The sequence below is a fragment of the Mesoplodon bidens genome, assembly GCF_964165515.1.
Source record: "Mesoplodon bidens genome assembly, chromosome: X".
NCBI lineage: Eukaryota > Metazoa > Chordata > Mammalia > Artiodactyla > Ziphiidae > Mesoplodon > Mesoplodon bidens.
In genome coordinates this window covers 42882694-42905196 of record NC_138163.1, presented here as the reverse complement: position 1 = coordinate 42905196, position 22503 = coordinate 42882694, and the positions used below count along the sequence as shown (strand labels likewise).

The 22503-nt window shown below is 41.8% G+C and overlaps 1 protein-coding gene across 1 annotated transcript in view; it reads right to left on the bottom strand.

Annotated features, from left to right (window-relative positions):
• Positions 1-22503, bottom strand: part of AMOT (angiomotin) — a 60116-nt gene that overhangs the window by 24763 nt on the left and 12850 nt on the right. The window contains exons 4-8 of the mRNA XM_081222055.1: positions 20386-20530; positions 19460-19552; positions 16785-16930; positions 2700-2849; positions 1547-1737 (exon numbers count right to left, since the gene is read on the bottom strand). Of these exons, the coding sequence (XP_081078181.1) occupies positions 1547-1737; positions 2700-2849; positions 16785-16930; positions 19460-19552; positions 20386-20530 (725 nt within the window). The remainder of the gene's footprint in view (positions 1-1546; positions 1738-2699; positions 2850-16784; positions 16931-19459; positions 19553-20385; positions 20531-22503) is intronic.

The window sequence follows — 22503 nt, the reverse complement described above, 5'->3', positions numbered from 1 at the left end:
TGAAGTCAGTTTCAACAGTGAACTTCCCAGCACCAAGAACCCTGGCTTTCCAACATTTTCTCACACCGCACACCTTCATGAGCTGTATCTTTCTAAGTTTCTGCCCAAAGATGACAAAAATGCCCTGCACCTCTTTGTCAGTGTTAGGGTTTCCTGAATAACCTCTGAACCAGCACTGGGCACAGGTGTTTTCTTGGGAACCAGCAGCTAAAATTACACTTCATTCTGCTTCTAAGCTGCCTACAAACTTCTCAACCATCTTCCAGCCCAGCTGCGGCTTCCTGCACTCTATTACTACACTGGCATGGACTGAGCACACCGTTCTCAGAAAAAAAAAAAAAAACAAAGACAGGTAAGCTTAAGCCCATGAGGACCTCAAAATCAAGGCACAGGCAATTTCAATCTGTTTAAGGTTTATAGGGGGTATCTGGAGACAGACAGAGCATGTTAGAGAAACGTAAGATGTCTTCCTGAAGAATTGGGAATAGGTTTACAAACCACCAGTCCAGCTTTTAAGCATTGACCTCCCTCTGATTTGACATGAGAAGGACTCGAAAATAAATGTATCCACTGCCCCCTCCACACACATATTCCAACCCAAAGTCTGGCAAGAGCTGCCAGACTCTGCTCACCACATTTAGGAGAATGCTAAAAACAATGCCATGATTTTTAATAACTTTCTGGATAGAGACCTATCTGGGTGCAATATGCTATAGCCTGCCTTAGATACCCAACTCCAGACCATGGCTCTGTCTGTATCTCCAACAATCCACATCATCTCCTGATTTGAATTTAGTTTTTGTTTCTTTCCCAACTGATGATTACAAACAGCAGCGAGACAAACTGGATAAGAGCACTGTGTCCTCCAAAGAGCAATAATAAATGTTTATAATGAGAAAAGGGGAACACATAAAGGGCAAAAAATGAAAACACCTCCTGCCATTTTCTCTCCCTTACCAAATGGAATGTGACTGCTTACATGTGATGAACTTGGAGGCACAGAGAATGTGGGCTTCAAATATAGACGTTCTCAAAGGGCAGGGATGGATTCATGTTCAGCACAGTCTTTGGCATACCTTGGACAAGCCAGAGCTATCAAATGGCAGTAGCCACTCCTGAGTGACATTTAGTTTCTGAGTGGCATTTCTCTGGAGAAGCTTTCATTCCAGTCCTGGGGCTAAACAAAGAAGCCTACACATGTGGCTGAAAGAACCTGAGGCTTTGGGGAAGGAGGTGTGCGGACGTTCAGTTGATCCCATCTGCAAGTGTTCTGGCTCCTGAAGAAAGCTGAACTATGATTCCAGTAAGTTCGTCAGTAACTTTAATTTACAAATCCCAGACCCTCTGCCCCACAGTTGTTCAGTCTCTGCATAACCAGATGGAAAAAAACAAAAACCACACACTTAAGCAGAAACTGAGAAAAAAGAAACAGAACATTATGGGGGAAAAAAAAAACACTGGAAAATCTATTAATCAATCAGTCACTTTTCTGTTCTCCACACCACCCCTGCCCTTCATTCAGGGACTCTACCAGCCAGCCACTTACCTCTGAGCAGCTACGGTGGCCGCAGCATCCAGAGCAAAATGTCTCATCACATTCTCCTCTAAATACTTCTGTTCCCACTTAGTCATGTCAGCTTCCAGGGCCAGGATCCTCTCCTCCTTCTCACGAAGGAGCTCCATCAGTGCAGCGGCATTGTATTCTGAAACACTGGTGGGCTGAGAGTTGCCCTGGCGCTGTTGGAGGAGATGCCGAGACCCCTGATGTTAATGAGTTAGGACCATAGTGGCTGAGTCCCATTTGAAGAGCCCTTATTTTTGGAAAGGATTACTGCCCAAGCCAGCCACTTCAGTTTGGATTCCGATTCAGAAGCAAGGGGAATTCATAGGACTTTCTACCTCGGGCTTGAGTATGAGACTCTCGATCACGAAAGGAGCCTGCCATGTCAAATGGTCATGCTGCTCAGAAAGTGGATCAATGGTTTAAAAATTACTAGCCCCAGGGGCTTCCCTGGTGGCACAGTGGTTGAGAGTCCGCCTGCCGATGCAGGGGACACAGGTTCATGCCCCGGTCTGGGAAGATCCCACATGCCGCGGAGCGGCTGGGCCCGTGAGCCATGGCCGCTGAGCCTGCGCGTCCGGAGCCTGTGCTCCGCAACGGGAGAGGCCATGGCAGTGAGAGGCCCGCGTACCAAAAAAAAAAAAAAAAAAAAAATTACTAGCCCTGCCGGCCAGCATGGTTCTCCATAGAAACGGAAATTAAAAATCTAGGATTTGGTCTCTGCCTTGCCCCTAAACTTGTTGTGTGACCTTAAGGGAGTCATGCCACCTTTCCTGGGTCTTGATTTTCTCTCATCTAAAAGTGAGGAGATGTATGGCCAAATGATTCTAAAGACCATTTCCAATCCTAAAATGTCCAGGAGTCTATTTGTATAGCGTCTTCACTTCTTATAGGGCCTACTGTTTCTGGGGTTCATATGAAAACAAAAAGTGCAAGATAATAGGCATTAAGGATTTTGCTGTGATAGGAAGCTAAGGAAGCCAACTTCATCTTTACAATTGGGAGGCGCTCTGGAGTAAGATCAGGTGGGGCAAAAAACCTGAAGATGAGCAAGAGTGTATTTTTGGATTTTCATGTCAGACACTATCTGACAAATAAGCAATCAGGAGCAATCTCATTTTCTTGAAGTTCTCTATACCTGCTGGATTCGGAGGGATTCCAGTTCTCTCTCCAGTCGTGTCCGGAGACGGTGCTCCAGCTGCTCTCGTTTTTCACATGCTGCCTGGAGCTGTACAAGAGCTTGCTGCATCTTTTCCACCTTATCTACGTACACTTGCTTCTTTTTCAGCTGAAAATCCAGGTTGGGAGAATTACAAGATAGAAGGAAAGAGAACAACAGGGTCAGTTATACAGCCCCCAAATCCAGCCTTGTGTTTAGATCTCTTCCTGTCCAGCTCCAGAAAGGCATGAATGGCAAGAAGGTCCTTCATGAGTATCGGGCTGCCTTGTATTTACCATACAGAGAATGTCTCAAGGGATAGGAACTAGGAGCTCCTTTTTTATCTCTCCCTCCTTCCCCATCTCTATGTTTTCCCCAAGTCTATTTCTATCAGTAGAGTATGTCTTAGATGGCAAGCTCTTAAGATTCCCATTTATGGATGTCCTCACCTCTGCTCTTCTTCACTCTAAACTGTAATATTCTGGGGGAGGGTATATCTTACTTTGGTCATTATAGTAGGGGAATGCTAAAGAAATAAAAGGGGGGCTCTCCAGGGAGAAGAGTTTAATTCGGAATGGAAAGGAAGCCTACCCACTTTATATAGCTGTCTCCTCTCCAAGTGAGAGAAAAAGGGAGGTCAACTGCTGCACGTAGAGGGAGGCCAGAATTGTCTTTCTGAACTCTGTAGTCCTGGTAATTACTCAATGTAATCATCACTGCTCTCCTGGAATGTTTCTGCTCCTCAAAAGTGAAGCTGCTGGGACTTCCCTGGTGGTCCAGTGGTTAAGACTGTGTGCTCCCAATGCGGGGGGCACGGGTTCGATACCCGGTCAGGGAACTAGATCCCGCATGCCGCAACTAATGATCCCACGTGCCACAATGAAGATCCTGCATGCCGCAAGTAAGACCCAGTGTAGCCAAAAAAAAAAAAAGAAAGTGAAGCTACCATGCAATGGTTCATCTTTAGTCTCTTCATTGACCAGCACTGCCCCGCCCCAGTTCTTTATTAAAAGAACACAGGTCACTTGCAATTTCTGCCTCACTCATGAGCCTGAGTTGATAACATTGGACCGTAATCTCTCAGCTATCACTCTGGGACCTTTAAAGATATCTAAAGATGCAAACTAATGAATCAAATCTAAGACTAAATGAGATCAAATATGATTCTTCCTCTTTGCAAGCTTATGAACCATAACCAAAAACAAAGGTAGAAGCAGGCTGGGACTAAGAGTTTGAGTTCTTTGTACCCTTGTAATTTTCCAAGGCAAATCCCATCATGGTAAATCGACTCGTTGAAATGAAGGAATGAGGAGAATTTCAGAGCTTTTTAAAGAAGGCATACATACCCTCAACACCTAAGAAGATAGGGGAAGTGCAGCCTTCCCAAATTGTTAGGGATGAGCAGATGGTGCTTCTTCATACCTATAATACTTGTACGGGTGCCTCTCTTGCTAATAAAATCAACGCATGGACTCTTTCTAAAGTAGAAATTCTTCCAAGCTGATCACATCTGTTATTATTATTTTCGTGAAACCTGTGGTTAGGGATACTCTCATAAGATTTAAATGTGAAAATATTATTGATAACATGGTCCAAAGGAAATTCAAGAATTCAGCTCAACTCTATCCAACAAATTCTCCAGCCCTTGAGATACCTAGATAGACAGTTGCAATGTAAAAGGTTACCCACTTTACCAGCACTGTCCACATCCATTTAGCTGAGGCCAGACCAGCAGAACCAACCTGACACCCTCATTGCAGAAACCAGGTAAGACCTTCGTGGTAATGTGTCCAAATCACTGCTCTCTAGAACGTCCACTCAGACAGCAATGGCATGTGCTAATGGGGAAACTCTCCTTGTCTTATAACTGCTCTCTCTCCAAATTAGAATTGCTGAACTTTCTCTAGGTGGAAGAAAACTTACATTTTCCTACCAGACTTGCATTATACCTTGCCTAGGTGACTGGAAAAACTTTAAAAATTCGTGCTACACTTCTTGACATTTCCTTTCATTCCAAGGCCTAGTTCAATCTCGCCTTGTAAACCAGTTGAGGTGAGTTATAAGTTTAAATGTTTTTATCCATTAGACCTTTCCCTAGGAAATAAAAGAAACAAAAATTGCCATTCTCAACCTCTCAATAAGCTTAAACCTTTCTTTCCTGGGATATGAAACTATTTGTAATAACACTGACTAGGGCAATCAAGACCTTTAGGCCATGGATGCCTCTGCCTTCCTATTTGCTAAGCTTTGAATAATTGGAGAGCAGGAAATGTCCTCTATCCTTTGCCTTTTGGGTTCTATAATCCTGATGAGCTATTTAAAGTTGAATGCATTTATTTGTGAATCGCTCTGAAAACCCTAGGGGAGCAGTGCAATGTTAATGCAGAGAGTGTTAACTATCATTACTGAGGCTTACGGGAGTTATACTTAAAGGCAATTAAAGTTAGATAGTATGCAGTTCTTGCCTTGATGGTAAAGTACTGCAACGTAAGCTCAGAGAACTGAAAAATAAGCAGTCAGGACTAGGTGTATTTCTCTATGCCCTGCCTTTCTTGAGAAAGGAATCCTCAATGTCTTAGCTAAGGAATCCCCAGCAGTGGAAGTCACTGAGCCAACTGTCTGGAAGGGAAAAGCAATAAAGGCCCAGAGAGTTTTCTGAGTTGGCTGAAGATAGTCACACAAGTCAGACAACTTCCACAAACCAGGCCAAGGAAAATCCTATTATGCTTTGCCACTGGGATGATTTTCCACAAGGTACCAGGACCTCTATTGTTGGCATAATTCTTCTACTTCCTTTTTTTTGCATATCTTTTTTTTTATTGTGCAAAGTGCCAATCTATTATGTCAACAGATCCAAATAACAATCTAGTAGTATGGAAAATCAAGGACATTTGCAGATATTAAAACCAAGAGTCACAGACATTAAAGTCCCCCAAATAACTATTTTAATAAGAGAGAAAATTTTACAACATAATATCCAAATCCCTAGGAATTTTTCCAGATAATTTCAAAATTCACAAAATCCTTTGCCTATCATAGTTTTCTCTGAGGAAAACTTTTACATCTTCCCTAACAAATCTCTTAACTTTACAGCCAATTATGAACTCACAATACCCATATACAGGACCAAGAAAAAGTGCAGCTCAGCCATAAACACCAAGATCACCTACTAAATGCTTAATACCTAGGTAATTTAGGGTACAAAAGGACAACTGTTGGATGCTACCAGTGCAAGATCCTATAAAGATGCAATCCACAAAGTCAGCTATCTTCTAAGTTACATATTCTGTTTTCTAGATCTCATCTATACAGAGAAAGGAACAAAGGTCTATGTGGCTTATTAACACCTGTACTATCCTGAACTTTATATGCTTCACTTTTTCCTTCATTATGGTAAATCCCCTTTTCTGCCTCTCTTCTATAAACTTATCTCCTGTGCTAAGCTCCTCAAATGTTAGCTCAGTAATTAAGACATCCTAGATCCCCAACTTCACCTTTCAATGCCATCAGAAATGTCAATGGTTCCTTCTAGGTAAAGAGAGAGGCCATACAGTAAAATGGTTAAGGTCATGAGCTCTGGCCTCAGGCTACCCCAGTCCAAATGTTGGCTCTCCCACTTACTAGGTATGCAACCTGAGGAAAGCTACTTAATCTCCCTGAACTTCCCTTTACTCATTCATACATAACATAGAGATGATGATAATTTGATATACCTCTAAAAGGAGCAAATGAGATAACAAATGAAGTGCTTAGTAGAGTGTCCGGCACAAAAAGTACACAGAGTTGTTTTTCTTTTTTAAAGAAAAAGTTAATCCCAATTCACACATACTCTAGTCCTCTCAACTTTGAACATTCATTCCAGGTAGCCTTGACATGGTTCTCATTATCTCAATAACTCTAATTAACACATCAATTAAGACATTAAAAACACAGCCATTTTTCCCCAGGAAGACATATAACACTATGCCTCAAACGCTTCATGCAACAGAGCTTCAGATATCTTTATAGGGCAAGGCCTTTCATTGGAGATACAATTAGAAGAGAGTACTGAGTAGCTGCAAGGACACCATATTCTCTCAAAATGACACGATTTAGAGGGCACCTCCACTTTGTGAGAGATACTTTACCTATAGTCAAAGGTACTGTTTAACTAAAGACACTTAGGCAGAGCTCATTCCCTGCCACACACACGCACGCGCGCGTGCGCGCACACGCACGCGCACACACACACACACACACACACCAGGAATTTCTATTTGATAGCAAATTGAAAGGTAAAGGAACAAGGTGGCAATCAGGAGACTTGGGTTCTAGTCTTAGCTCTGTTTTTAATAGTAATTTGCTTCCCTGTTCTCAGCCTCAGAGTTCCCATTTATAAAAAAAAAAAATGATGGGGGTTTTGGGGGATCAGCAAACCAAAATGGTCAGCAGTGGGCCAAATCCAACCATGCCCATTCATTTACCTATTGGCTAGGGCTGCCTTCCTGCCATAATGGCAGAGTTGAGCAGTTGCAGTTGCAAAAGAAACTCTGTGGTCCACAAAACTGAAAATATGTACTATCTGGTCCTTTATAGATAAGGTGCCAGCCCTTGGAGTGATTTTCAAACTGTGTTCCACAGTCCTAGTGTTCTAAGGAGTGCTTCAGAAGCCACTACAATGGGTGAGTTGTATCAAGTGGCTCCTCTTTTATGTGTTTTACAATGAGGGTTCTACATAAAACTTAATTTCAAAAAAAGACTGTTACATCTTTGAAGATACATATGAATATCCAGTTGACCCTTGAACAGCATGGGGGTTAGGGGTACTGACCCTCCCTGCAGTCGAAAATCCATGTATAACTTTATAGTCAGCCCTCCATATATGCGGTTCCTCCATATCCACAGTAGTACTATAGTATTTACTACTGAAAATGTCTGCATATAAGTGGATTCACACAGTTCAAACCAGTGTTGTTCAAGGGTCCACTGTATATATGTTCTTGTGCTTTGTCTGTTTGCCCTAAAGAATGGGCTTCCCGTCTTACCTCACTCCATCATCTTTCCACACTTGACACTTCAGCATGGTTAAATAACTTTAGGTTCCCGAGGACCCTCTCGTATTTTAGCCCTCATTGCCTTTGGATATGGCATTCTCTTTCTTAGGAACACCTTGCCCACTAGGTTTTAAGAAGTTTAAAAAAAGAAACAAAAACCCAGCAACAGTAGGATAGACAGATGTCTATCTAACAGTCTTTCAATTCACAAATATTTTATGAATCTAAGCTTCCCCTTTTCATCTTCAACACTGACCAGTAACTAAGGGGACTGGACAAAATGGGATCCTAGAAATCTGTATAGGCATATTCTTGGAGGTAAAAAAAAAACCCAAAACATAAAAGTCCTGCCTTCGTTTGTGTGTATGTACATGTAAGAGACAGATCATATAAGGTGTGTACTCTCCATAGAATCCTAGATGACTTCTTTTTCTATGCCTTTAGTGTTCAAGGAAGTGAAAGTTCACTTGAAAAGTTTCTAAAGCCAAGGTAGTGGTTCTGGTGCAGAGACGAGTACCCACAGATCTCTAGAAGAAGCCAGAACCAAATTCCCTCTAGATACTCAGTGAATGGGGGAACTCATTCCATCCATTTAAATTTTCTTACCAAATGCCAATTTTCAAAAACCTGTCAAAACCCCCCTTCCCTAGCTTTCCCTAAACGTGTGTTCTCCTAACATGGTTCCTTAAATCATTCTTCCTTTCTATCTTGATCTTTTAGACCCACCTTCCCTTCCAATTTCACCCCCATCTCCTGCTATACCCCAAAGGTCCAATCTATGGCAGTTTACTCTTTTACCTCTATACTGATGGTTCTGAACTGGGGGTGATTTTACCCCCAGGGAACATTTAGCAATGTGTGGAGACATTTTTGGTTGTTACATCTGGGGGTAGGTTGCTATTGGTATCTTGTGACTGGAAGCCAAGGATACTGCTCAACACCCCACCATGCACAGGACAGCCTCCTCCATCACTATCACCAAAGAATTATCTAGCCCCAAATGTCAGTAATGCTGAGGTTGAGAAACCTTGCTCTCCACTTCAGCACTACTGGAGATTTCCTTCATGCCACAATTCTCCCAACTGCTTATATTCATATTTTAATGTTATTATGCTCTCTTTAGTCACAGACCCCTAGCTGAGGGCAAGATTTCTCACTCTGACACAATGCGCCCCAGACTGCTTTCATCTTTATCCAAACTGATATCCCTTCAATAGTTCAGCCATTATAATCATTTATCCTGTTTTTCCAGTCTCCAAATCTTGGAATTATTGTCCTTCCTTCCCTCTTTCCTTTGACCACCATATCCAATCTGTCACTATATCTTAATTTTAAATAACATCTCTCATATTCTTTCATTCCCTTATATTTTCATAGCCTACATAGTTTAAGTCCTTATTTCACAACTAAATAATTAGAATAATAACCTAATAGATCTTCTTACTTTGTTGCCCTCTCCTATCTACACACAAGCACATATGCACAGATGAATACACACACACACATACACACACGCACAATCAGTCCATCCGACATACAATTGCTATAACAGACTTGCTCAAGTAGAACATTATGGCATGGCCTTATTTAAGAACAAAAGCAATCTACTGCTAGCGCATCCACTGAACTACTATTGATTAGGTTCCTACTATATATCGAAGGCAATTTTACACCTCCACTCTCACTTCTTTACACCACAGCTATTCTTTCTCATCCATATTTTAAACCACTTGGTATTTTTCAATTCACCTTCCGATCTACTGTCTCATTGTTCCCTGTCCATCCTAGATATGCCTCTTAGAAATGCCTTTATCAGTATCCTGGGTTCTTACTGCCTTACAGTTCTACCAGGCCTACTATGCAAATGATCAACCTTTATATTAGTCTGACCATTTCTTTTCTTTTCTTTATTTATTTATTTTGCGGTACGCGGGCCTCTCACTGTTGTGGCCTCTCCCGTTGCGGAGCACAGGCTCCGGACGCGCAGGCTCAGCGGCCATGGCTCACGGGCCCAGCTGCTCCATGGCATGTGGGATCTTCCCAGACCGGGGCACGAACCCGGGTCCCCTGCATCGGCAGGCAGACTCTCAACCACTGCGCCGCCAGGGAAACCCAGTCTGATCATTTCTTCATCCTTCCTCACCATATCAGTAAGCTCTCTGGGAGTTCTTCCAGAATAATCTTACCTGACCCTGATCACTGCTTTTCCCTAGAGCCTCTTATAACGTGCACTCTATTAGCAGTCATTTTATAAGATTTTGTTCAAGTGTGGATTCATTCATTCAACAGATATTTACTGAATGTTTATCATACACCAGGCCCTATTCTACATCTGAGAGCAGTAGTGATGCAATGGGAGGCAAGACAAAGTCTCTGCCCCATTGGAGGGCAGTATCCCATAAGCCACTTAAGGGTAGGGCCCTCTATCCTTCATATCTCTCTTAGGTTCTGGATCTAGTTCATTTTTCACTACATTCTTGGTGAGCAGTTAATATTAAATAACTGTCAAATACAAAAACAAAAATGAGCAAAGCATAGCTTAGCTATAATACTGAAAATATAAAAATAATAAACACACACATTCATAAATGTATTCACTTTGCTTGGAAAGTCAAGATAAGGGTTTCAGATCATTCCTATTAAGAAATAAGTTGTTAAAGGGGAGTCATAAAATTGGGAGGAAGAACAGCAGGAACGCAACCTATTGAAGAATAGAGCAAATACTCTTGAGCTCAATCAATCATGTTTTTCCATTGCACTTCTGCAATAATTTGAACCCATTCCCAAGCATTTGGCAGATCTCTTAACCCCCTTCTGACTCAGGAAAATCTGATCCCTGCAAATGAATACCACGTGATGGCATCTCTTCCCTCCTTCCAACAACTGCAGATGTCTTTCAAATTTATTTTTTCAAGGATGGCTATACACAAAATTACCTCTAGGGCCCCTGAAGCTACCCATTTGTATCAGCCATTTGTAAGGAAGTGATTTAATCATCAACCTTCTCCATTTATTCACTGGTGGACAAAGCATAGTATGGGATATTTTGGAATTAAGAGATCTGGGTTTTCTTCTAAATGTATTACTAACTGTATAAACTGTTTGCACTTTAATTTCCTACTCTGCTGAAACTTCCAAGCTTCATAGTGGGGATGTAGTAAGTATTTGGAAATATTTTTGAAAGGTTAAAAATACATGGTAGGAATGAATAGGCAGAACACAAAGGATTTTTAGCACAGTGAAAATATTCTGTATGATACCATAATGATGGATACATATAATCACATACATTTACCAAACCCACAGAATGTATACTACCAAGAGTGAACCCTAATGTACACTACGGACTTCGGGTGATTATGTGTCAATGTAGGTTCACCAGCTGTAACATATGTACCCCTCTGGTGGGGGAAGGTGATAACAGGGGAGGCTGTGCATATGTGGCAGCAATGAGCATATGGGAAAGTCTCTGTACGTGTCCCTCAATTTTGCTGTGAACATAAATCTGCCCTAAAAAAGTAAAGTCTTAATAAATAATAAAAAATATAATATGGATATAGAGGGGGTGGGCTACTATTATTAGGTAGATGAACACCAACATATACACACACTCTGATGACTAAAGGACATTGAGACTAATAATACAGAACTAAGTCCAGTGTCACAGAGGCCATCTTTCATTACGTCTGATTTTCATCTTCCCTTCTATCGCCCAGAACTCCAAACACTCATGGTGTCACAAATGTCACAACTGAAGTGTACTTTCTTTGCTCCTCTCCTTCATACAACTAAGTTATATGTTACTCCATGAGCCTTCAGTGATTTCCATTTGATCTTATTTAGCCTTGCCCAGGAGCCCATGGCTCCAAGTAAGAGTTCCCTCTGAAGCAATTTGGTAACACTACCCTGGTATTAGCAAGTTGCCTGTGTCCACTGCCAAGAAGCTGTGGTCCACTGGTAGATATTAAAAGAATTGAAGAGTAAAAAAAAAAAAAAAAAAAAAAAAAAAACACGCCTAGAAACTTGCTACCAAGGGAATGGAGTTCATTCTCTTAAGGAGGCTAAAGAAAATACACAAGACTTTCAATCTGGGAATTTCAAAAGCCAAAATCATAGGAAAAGCTGAGAAAATCAAGCTTTGAGAAGTAGCTCCACCTCTATTGGGGGTGGGGAACATAATTACTTATACTGAGTGGAGCAATACCTACTTCAAAGAAAATATGCTGCCATAAATATGGGAAAAGTCATCCTTAGATGAAATGCCCTTCAAATAAGTCAACAGAACACTCTGGAAGATTCCTGGGTAGATATATATTTTATCTGAATTCCTATCAATACTCTCAATGCACACACAATTCATACCCTCAGATCTTCTATCACATTTATAATCCATTATAACAATTGTATGAGTTTTACCTATACCAACAAAAATCCTACTGTTTGAGGATTATTTTGGATTAGATATATAAATGTCTATGCCTAGGACATCTTCCTCTAATACTGGGAAAGAAGGAGACTAGTTATGGTGCTGTGTGGATAGGTGTGATAGCAGAAAATGATGTATCTCTAAAACCAAAGAGACAAATCAAATAAATGGCAAGAGATCTAGAAATAAGAGAAAATATGAACCATGAAGAATAATGGTGGAAATGAAGTGAAACAATATGAATTTAGTTTTGGAGAATTGAGAGGAGTGGCAAAATGACTCTGGAAAATGCACCGCCACAAAGAGTTTTCACTGCAATGTCTAAATGTCTGCACCAGACATTGCAGTTGAGAAAAGGTTAACACTTGGGTCCTTTTTTCCCCTGAATCTTTGTGGCTGTCAATCTAGCCTAAAGCCAAAGAACAAGGCTCACTGGCTCTTTCTGCCAGCCCTCCCACATTCCGCTCTATCCCTTCCTATGCACTCTGCTCAGTAAGCAGCCCACCCGCAGCATCTTCCCTCTTTGATCTTGCCAGGGCCTTTTTCCCACCATCCCTGAAACAATTACCCAAGCAGTGGCTCGGCTCTGGATCATCATAAGACAGCAGCCGGCCAGAAGCCTGGGCTGCCTTGAGCCTTGAGAGTGGATATGCCAGGCATCTGTCAAAACTCTCCAGTGAGGTCAAATTAGTGGGGGGCAGAGGGAGGTCTCTTTGAATGGGAGAATACCATGGTTGCTGTAGGACACAGAATTCTTTTGACTTGGAGTTTAATGAACCTCCACTTCAACAGGACCTACGTGTCCCGAAAGATAAGGGCAGGGATGGAAAGGCACCATTTACGCCAGCCAGCTGCCTGCTGCATAAGCTGTAGATTGGTGGCAAGACCTGGATTATAGTGAATCACCAAAAAACAGGTCTGCTCTTTAGAGTGCTATCCCCTTCTCAGCAAGATACCATATCCCTCGATGTTAGCAGAGCAGGGTCCGTGAGAGAATCTGTGCTGAACTTGGAAGAGGAAGGAAGTTGTGATTGCAGGAGAAAGTTCTCTGTAAGCCTGAGGCACCATTTCTGTATAGAGCTTAGAGCACAGTGAATGTTGAGTGTCATGGGCAAAAGACTTAATAGGGTTAGAAAGATGGAATGGATTTTAGGAAAAGTATCTAAATGAGGACGTTGTAAGGAGAAAGACATAAATATATGCAAGAGTCTTCAGACCATTAAAGTAGTCATAACCGTTCCCTAACCATCTTTTTTTTTATTGAGATATAAATGACTTGTAACATTACATGAGTTTTGGGTGTACAACATAATGAGTCAATATATGTGTCAAGTGTCAACCTGACCATCTTGATGCAACGCAAAATAGTTAAACCTGAGTGGCCTTGCACTTAGTAGGCTAAGAAAATACTCCCTAGAATAAAGGCTTAATTTGGGAAAGTTCCCCTAATTCTCATTTGCTAAGTAGACTAGAGAGGTTTTCCCTAGAAGAACTTCTAAGGAAAATGCATGGTGCCATTTGTAAGCCATAACTAAATTATGTTTCTATGAGACATAGGCAGGCATCTGACATATCCCTCTGCCTTCCAACATGACCTGACTTGAGCCATCTCCAACAGATAGAGGGATATATTTTCTATTTGTGAATACTCTTATTGATTTAGAAATGCTCACTAATTTTGTGAAGGAATCACAATGAAGAAACCTTACTAGATTAGTTCCAGGGCTACCTACTCACCTTAAATACCTCCTAAACGTTCTGTACTTAAAAATTTTACCCCAGGAAAAATGAGACCTAGTGGGGGTTGAGTCACAGCAAAAAAGCAAAACTTCAGTTATCAATTCCTGTCTTTGAAGATAAGGGAAAGGAATGTTTTCCTTTGAATATTATGGAGGAGATAGGACAAATACCACCCAGGAGCAGACTCAGCTCTGATAGGCTACTAAAATGAAAAGGAAAATAGCAATCTGTGGATTTTCCCTGAGATGTGGTTTCAAGCCCCTATATGTGCTAGAGGTGATCTGGCTTGAGAGTCTGGAAGGCATTACATGGCCTCTGCCTCTGATTCCACCGGGTAGAAGCTTGCTCTCCCCATCAAAGGTTCCGCCTCCTTTAGCAACAGCAACTCAGAATTTCCCAACAACTAGACTCCATGCAAAAGAACAGGTTGGATGAGGAATAAAAAATTATCAATAATTGATGAGTTCATGTGAGATGTCTCTGACCACTAAACGCCATCATTCAATCCTAGCCCAATATTTAGAGCTTCTTCTTTAAATTGTAAATCTACATATTTTGGAGCAGGGCCTTGGAAAATGACTAAAAATCTCTGGAACAAATTCCCAGAAAAGACTCAGAAGTCTGAAGTCAGAAATATATGTCAGGCAACTGTTTCAGTGAGGGCTGCCTGGTGGGAACTACAGATTAAGATCCTCTCCATACAAGTATACTATTTCCATGATTAACAACCAGTTACCACTGAGCCCTCAGACACTGCAAACCAAGATGGTTGCAGAATCTTTGTTTCCATTTATCTCCAACTGGATGGGCACCCTTCCAGGACGGGCAGTGGGGCTGTTTATACACCCCAATCTCAAAGCAGTCCAGACAAGCTTCTCATAGTCTGTTGAAAAACAGGGGTCCAATGGATAAAGCAATTTCTTTTCAAATTAAAAGATGCAGAGGTTACTAAATCTGAACAGGCGCCCACATTTTCTTTTTGGGAGTGGAACCAAAGGATGATTCAGACGGGGAGACAGGCAGCAGGGTCTAGGGAATGAAGAGTCATGAGATTCCAGTTTTATTCCTGGCTCTGCCCAAGACTTGCCATGTGACCACCAGCAAACTACTTCTCAGCGGGTCTCTCAGTTTTCTCTTCTCTAGAAGAATACAGTCTTATCCCCATCCTGTAATTTACTCTGTCATTTCCTTGCAAGAAGGGAATATATGAGGTATGGCGAAGGGCTGGCTAAAGGGTGTGCTAAGCTCTTAAGACCTGGACACCAAGCATGTACAAGTATCCCTCATGTTCAATAAAGCAACTTGGCAGTGTTTCTGATCTAGACAACTGATGAAGCAGAACATCAGCCTGACTTTATACAACCTGAAGTTTAACAATTAAGCAATTCACGTTAAAGGACATCATAGGTTAGATGGCATCACCTACTAGAAAAGCATGAGCCCACAATATAGCTCCAACAAGTGTGTTAACACCCACAAAAGAAATCAAAGGATATCTGTAAGTCAGGAGATCTTTAAGAATTAGACATTCTTACTAAGGGAGAGGAAGCAGGCAATGCATGAAAGTAGGAAAGGTACCTCACCTGCAATAGCCAGAATGCTCAAGGTTTGGTCACTAAACACTTTTTTGTAATCTCAACTTTATAAAGATTTCAGCTTCTTATAATGGAGGCTATTTTTTTTCTTTTAAAACAATTCCAATTTTAGAATAGACAAGTCAGTGAGATGTGAAATTTTCTTTACCAAGTTACATCTTAGCATCATTTTTTGCTGGAATATACCCATTCCCTGAAGTACAAAACATCTAAGACCTAGTAGTATTCCAATACAATGACAACTGACATCCAAGATTAATGAATGACAGGCCAGCAGCAAAGTTCCCTCTATTTCATATAAGCACAGCTTAGTGTTGCAATTGAGTAACATCTACATTGAGAGTAATCAGATACATACTAATCAGATGCTTAGTAGTTTGGGGGCCCTTGCATTTGTCAAGGAAAGTCTCCATCCCTGCACACAAATAACTGAGAACTTCACCCTACCACATACCTACATTCCAGAACCTAGCCAGTAAGAGCCAGGGCAGAGCTCTTGGCCTACCATAAACTGTAAATGGTCCTTGGATCCCATCCTGTGCCAGGCACCCCAAGATTGCTTCTATTCAAAAATCAATCTGCAAAATAAATCCAACAAGAGGCATAGCCCTCAAGATTCATTTTTTTGCCTGAGAGAACCAACTTCCCATTGAGCATGGGGAGACAAGGACCATTCTGATTTCAATATCCTTGGAGTACCTTAAAATATCTGGAATCATTTTCTAGCCCTTCCAAAATAAAGCTTTAAAGCCCTGTAAGAGCAGGACTATATATACATACATACATACATACATACATACATATATATATATATATATATATATATATATATATATATGTGTATGTATGTGTGTGTGTTTGTATATATACATACATACACGTGTACATATACATATGTAAATGTATATATATATATATATATATATATACATAAAATCTGTCATAGGCTTAATTTAAGGCAGGGCTAGGTACACAGTCAGAACTTAGGGAAGGCGGGTGGTTAGCTTATTATATGAATGAGCAAATGAAAATTTATCCTTGACCTTGGTGACTTTCTATTCTGGAGCAAAAGGAAGGAACTTGAAGAGAAGAAAAAAGAAATCAAAGTCTACTCACATCAGTACAGTTATAACTGGAAGTAGCAGATGGCACCTTCCTGTTGGGGGATGATGTAGCTGCCAGTTTGCCAAAGTGGGGGGCCCCCAGTGCCCTTGGTTTCCCAGCTCTTCTACCCTCAAGCTCATATGCTACCCGAGGAAACTACACATACCTCTTCCTCCAGCTTTACCACCTTGGCCTGGGCGTTGCTCAGGGCCTGGTCTCGGATTTCAATGTGTCGCCTTTGGTCCTCGTTGGTAGAACGGGCAGTGGCCAGCTCCGCTTCCAGTTTCTCCTTCTCCCGCTGGCTCTCCTTATCTATCAGGACATGAAATATCAATACTGCCATTCCAGAGCTAGCTCAAAACCTTACCTGAGCAAAACTGACAATCATACCCATAACTAGACGCTCTAGTGTTCTCACACACAGCCACAAGAACGAGGACACCAAGATCTGGACTCTTATCACTGGCTCTACCACTAACTTGCTGTATAAATTCAGAAGTCACTTAACAATGGTGGTTGTGCAGAAGCAGTGAGAAAGTAGATGTAAAAAGTGTTGTGGAAGGTATTATACAAAGAAGAATATACATACATACACATACACACACACATATGTCAGAAGAACAGGTAGGCTTGTCTCCTCAATTGTATTTCTTCAGTCTTGTCTTGGCCAATGAGCAACTGAGCTTCCACAAATTTTCCCCATTGTTTCCTCATGACAGTATATTAAATTGATATAAAAATGGTATTTCATAAAATGTATAAAACCGCAACTGCCACCCTTTACTCACTAACATGATTTTCTAACTGAGGTCAATCCATGATCACATTGTAGCTACAGATGACCATGACACATGTAGTTATGCTTCATGCCTTTCTAGGTCCCTCCCCTTTTAACTAGGACAGACCTCATACCAGAAACTCAAATGAGCGGTTTTGATTCTCATGGGGAGGTAGAGTGCCCTTCCTCTCAAGACATTGATATATAAGTTTGTAGGAAAGACTTTAATAGGACAGCCTCACCTTCCTTCCCACTCTGACTTTACATATCTATTCAGATGTACCTTGGGAAGAAATAAACATTTGTTGAATACTTATTGCATACCGAGTATTGTACTAACTTAATCCTCAGAACAACCATACACGGCAGGTGTTGTATTATTCTCTTCTCCACCATGCATATGAGAAAACAGAGCCTCTGAGGGCTTGAGTAACTTGAACCAGGTCCCACAATTGGAGAGTAAGTAGTGGAGCCCACACTTAAGGCCAAGTTGTTCTAAGCTTTTTGTACTGTACCACACCGCCTTCTCCTAGGATTGCGTTGGTCTGGCCTCTCTAGGGGGCCTTTTCAAGAGGGCTTTCTTGGCTCCTGACATACTTCCAACCCTGTGGCGTCCTGTTGACACCCAAAGGCAAAAGAAATTAAAGTCATGTCCTCTTCCCTGCCTACTAGGTAGAGTCCACTTTTCCCTTCTAGAGCCATTTGACAGTCTTTCACCCTGCTGTGAATACAATTTGACCTACTAAATTACCACATTTTATAAAACAGCAGCAGAACTCCTAGGACACCTGAAATACCATCTCCATGCAGGGAGGAGTGTGAAGTAGCAGATCCAGGGCCAAGAATCCATACATTTTCTGTTTTGTTTTATACTGGGAGGCTGCCACCCTCTCCACCAGTGAAGTAGCTTCCAAGATAACTGTGACACTGCAAAAGCAACTTCACAACAATTTACACTAAGCACTGATGACACCAGAAAAACTACATTCCTTTCTCTAAGACATACTGACAGAGGAACAGGAGGCTTAGGGAAATGAGGAAGAAAAAAAAAAAACGCTAGTTCTAAAGCCAAAGCACAAGAGAACAACCCAGGAAGGGAGGGAGATGTTGTTAAGTGAAGATCAAACAACTTGTAAAAGCTGACTGGAAGCCGCATGGAATGGCTTGAAAGGGTCATGTGGAGGCCCAGCAAAGATGGGGCCTGACAAGTCCCCACCAAGCGCTCCTCCAGCTGGGAACCACACTGGTGGAGGCTAGGGGTAGGGGACACCAACTATGGGCATCTGCAGGAATCAGGGTAGATCATCTGTTTCCCCCGAAATTCACTCTCCCTATGGACTCAATCCACTGTGTAGTTTTTATTGCTGGTTTTACTGTGGCAATTGGAAAGAATGAGGCATTGTCTAGCTGGGTGGAGTCCATTAGGGACCTGATAAAGAAGAGGATTAATTCATTGTCAGGGGCCTAGGAGTATTTCCAGACAAAGCAGACACTATTAGGAGGAAGACATAGCTCTGCCCTCCCCCACACTCTCCAACTCCACACCAGAGTCACTAGTTGAGGCCTTAGCAGTGGTCTCCCTCCAGCTACCCTTGCAATCCCCCAACATGGAATGATATGATACAATACAGGGTGTTTAAGGGAGCCCCAGGTACAAGTTGGGTATTCTAAGCACTAATCATCAATCCTGTATGTTAATCCCATCTCTTCCAGAGCCAACACATGGAGCCTTCAATGATAAATCCCTTCAATATTAAGGGACCCCAAGCTTATCAAGGTCCTTTTCAGCTAGCATGACAGAAAGCAGGGATTCCAAGGGGCTCCTCTGTTTCAATACAGAAGGAGTTATGTTGATGTGACTAGATGTTGCAGCAAGCAGCCTTCTTGGCCAGAAGGAAAAGAACACAATCTCCCAACTTCGTGCGTGAACAGGAAAGAGAATCCTTAGATGACATTCACTCTGCCCTGGTTGTTCTAGAAGGCTAAATAGAACTGTGTAACCTTTTCATACACCTCACTCCCACCCACATATTAATACCTGCTGCTGAAGCTTTCAGACTTACTTTTTGCAAAGAGCTGAGAGATGGTTTTTCTGGTATCTTCTGACCCCTCATATTCCTTCTCTGCAAGCTGCTTGTTGGCCGTCTCTAGACGCTCTGTGGAATTTGGAGACAATCAACAGGGCCCTAAGGACAAACTTCCAAGCACATGCTATTTGCCCTCTAAACAGTGATCTTGGGCAAAACAAGCCTGTCTCTTCTTGTTACACAAGAAGGGGTGACACAGATATAGGTTTGCAAATGTGGATCCCAAAACAATACTAGACCATGATGGGGAAGGAGGAGGTGAGTACTTTAATACTTTCACTCCTCACTGACAAAACCTTAGTGCAGATTTCTAAATTCCAACCAAGGAATCCATCCCTGAATATATGATAGCTTTCATTCACCAGGAAAAAAAAAATCATCAAAGTTATTACAAAATCTTTAAACCTGGAAAGGAAGAGAGGTAACACAGACTATGGGGACAGGCCAAGTGGGTCCAGGAGACCCGGGAGGGATACTGTCTGATTCACACATCAGTTCATCCCACTTTGATTAAGAAAGCTTAGGACCAGACACTATTGTAGTCACAAAAACCTAGCCTGGTCTATGCTCTGCAATTTGCTGACTATCCTAGTGGGCTGGACAAGACCTAGAAGCCTCGCCATGTGCTCCTTAGCTTAGCCCTTCCCTTCACCATCCTTTTTTTTTTTAAATTGAAGTATAGTTGATTTACAATGTTGTGTTAATTTCTGCTGCACAGCAAAGTGATTCAGTTATATGTATTTATATATATACATTCTTTTTTCATATTCCTTTCCATTATGGTTTATCACAGGATATTGAATATACTTCTCTATGCTATACAGCAGGACCTTGTTGTTTATAGTAGGACCTTATTGTTCCCTTCACCATCTTGACTGATGCTTCAGAAGTGATTCCCTCACCTCTCAGATCCCTGTTAAAGTCATGCATCCTCCGAATCTCGCCCTCAAGCTTGTTTCTCATGGCTTTCTCCAGGGCCTCTCTTTTGGAGGATGACTTCACAAGGTTCTCATATGCCTCTGAGACACGCTGGATTTCTGTCTCCACCTGAACAACAACAAAAATGAAAGATAGTGATGATGACAGGAAGTTGATGGGGAAGACGATCTGAAAACATATATGTAAATCCTTAATGACAACTTCTCCCAGGGCTTTACAGGTGGCCAGGAGGCAAGCATAACACAGTCAGATGAGAAAAGTTTCCTGGAAGAATTTCTAAGTTCAACTTTGAGCTCAGTAATTAACTCACCGGGTCACGAGATTTCCTCAGGTTAAAAACAAATACATGTTTCTGCCTTCAGAGAAGGTGGTAGGAGAGGATAAATTTCATAGTTATAAATGATTTTCCTTTCCGAATAAGAATTTCTTAATTTTGAAAATATTAATAATAATGTATATAGTTATTGCAGAGCATTCAAAGGGCTTTCATATGTTTATTTCAATCCGGGATGATATTGGCCTACACAAGGGTACCTCTTCTTATTTTAGCAGAGAGGAGACTTCAACGGCCTTTTCTAGAGCAAGTCAGTGGCAGAGGTGAACCCTAAAAACCCGAAGCCTCAGCCTCATGTAGTTAGTTCAGTTCAATTTAACAAACATTTACCAGGGGCCAAGTATTACAAGAACTCTTTAAAGCACTGTAGGGTGTGTACATATGAATGAGGATATTATAACTGCCCTCAAGAAGCTTTCAGTCTAATCAAGTAAAAGAATATAGGGAAAGATACATTATTAAGAAAAGTAGGAGTAAAGTTATAAAGTGTAGGGGAGGAAGAGGTTATTCCTGCTTGGGGGTGAAGTGAGAGGAGAAGAATTTCAGGGAGGAGGTGGCATTTAGAGTCGGATCCTGAAAGCTGGGTCAGATTTCAATGAGCAGAGGTGAGGGGAAGGGTATTCTATTCTGAGTGAACGAATGCATTCCCAGAATGACCAGTAGTCTAGTTTGGCTGGACACTGTGGGGTACACAGGGGGAAGCTGGTGAGATCTGGCTGCAAAGACAGATTGGAGTCAGATCATAAAAGGGCTTTAATGCCAGGCATTTGGACTTTATCCCGTAGTCAGTGGGAAACCAGAACAGATTTTTTAACAGAAACTCAGGATCAGAGTTGTTAACAGAAACTCATGATCAGAGTTGTGTTTTATGACACCCCAGCAAATCTTGTAAAAGGGAAACACACACACACACACACACACACACACAAAACCTCAAAGAGAAAGGGTCCTGCCCTGAATCAGCCCAAATCAGGAAGAAAATAAGAAATTAGACTCCAGAGTCTTTCTGGAACCAGTAGAGTTTCATTGCACATGTCACAACCACAGAGATATTTGCATATGATTTGTATAAGACAAGTAAACCTCATGGCCTATTAAGCAATTTTCAAATAAAATTTGACTCCTGCAACCATTCTGCATTCCTTCTCAGCTTTCCACTATCCTCCTTAACAAAGCTCAGGGTACTTTATGGGGAGAAATATCAGGTCCCCCGTGGGAGACTCGGAGAAAGGTGGGGTTACCAAACAACTTAGATTCCACCTGTCCCAGCTCCAAATTGATGCCTGAGGCAGGACTGCCTGCAAACAAATGAGGATTACACCACAGAAAAGAGCAGACTTGAGAGTGTTTTTCTCCTTGCAGATGGCACCAAGATAGCAGCACAGAAGGTGAAAACTGGTGAATGGCATTTAGAGACAAGATCTGCAAGGCCTGAGCCTGATAAAGCTTTTGCATGAAATTCAAGTGCTCAGTAGATAAAATACACATTTCCATTTGAAAGAGCAGGCTTGGTATTGGTCTGCTCTGGGCAGCCTTTAGGGTACAAGGCTTTCCAGTGCCCCACAGAATGCCACACCTGGAAGGCAGTCCCCATTTTTTGTGTTTGTTTGTTTATGGTTTTTTTTTTTTTTTTTTTTTTTTTGTGCAGTTCGCGGGCCTCTCACTGTGGTGGCCTCTCCCTTTGTGGAGCACAGGCTCCGGACGCGCAGGCTCAGCAGCCATGGCTCACAGGCCCAGCCACTCGGCA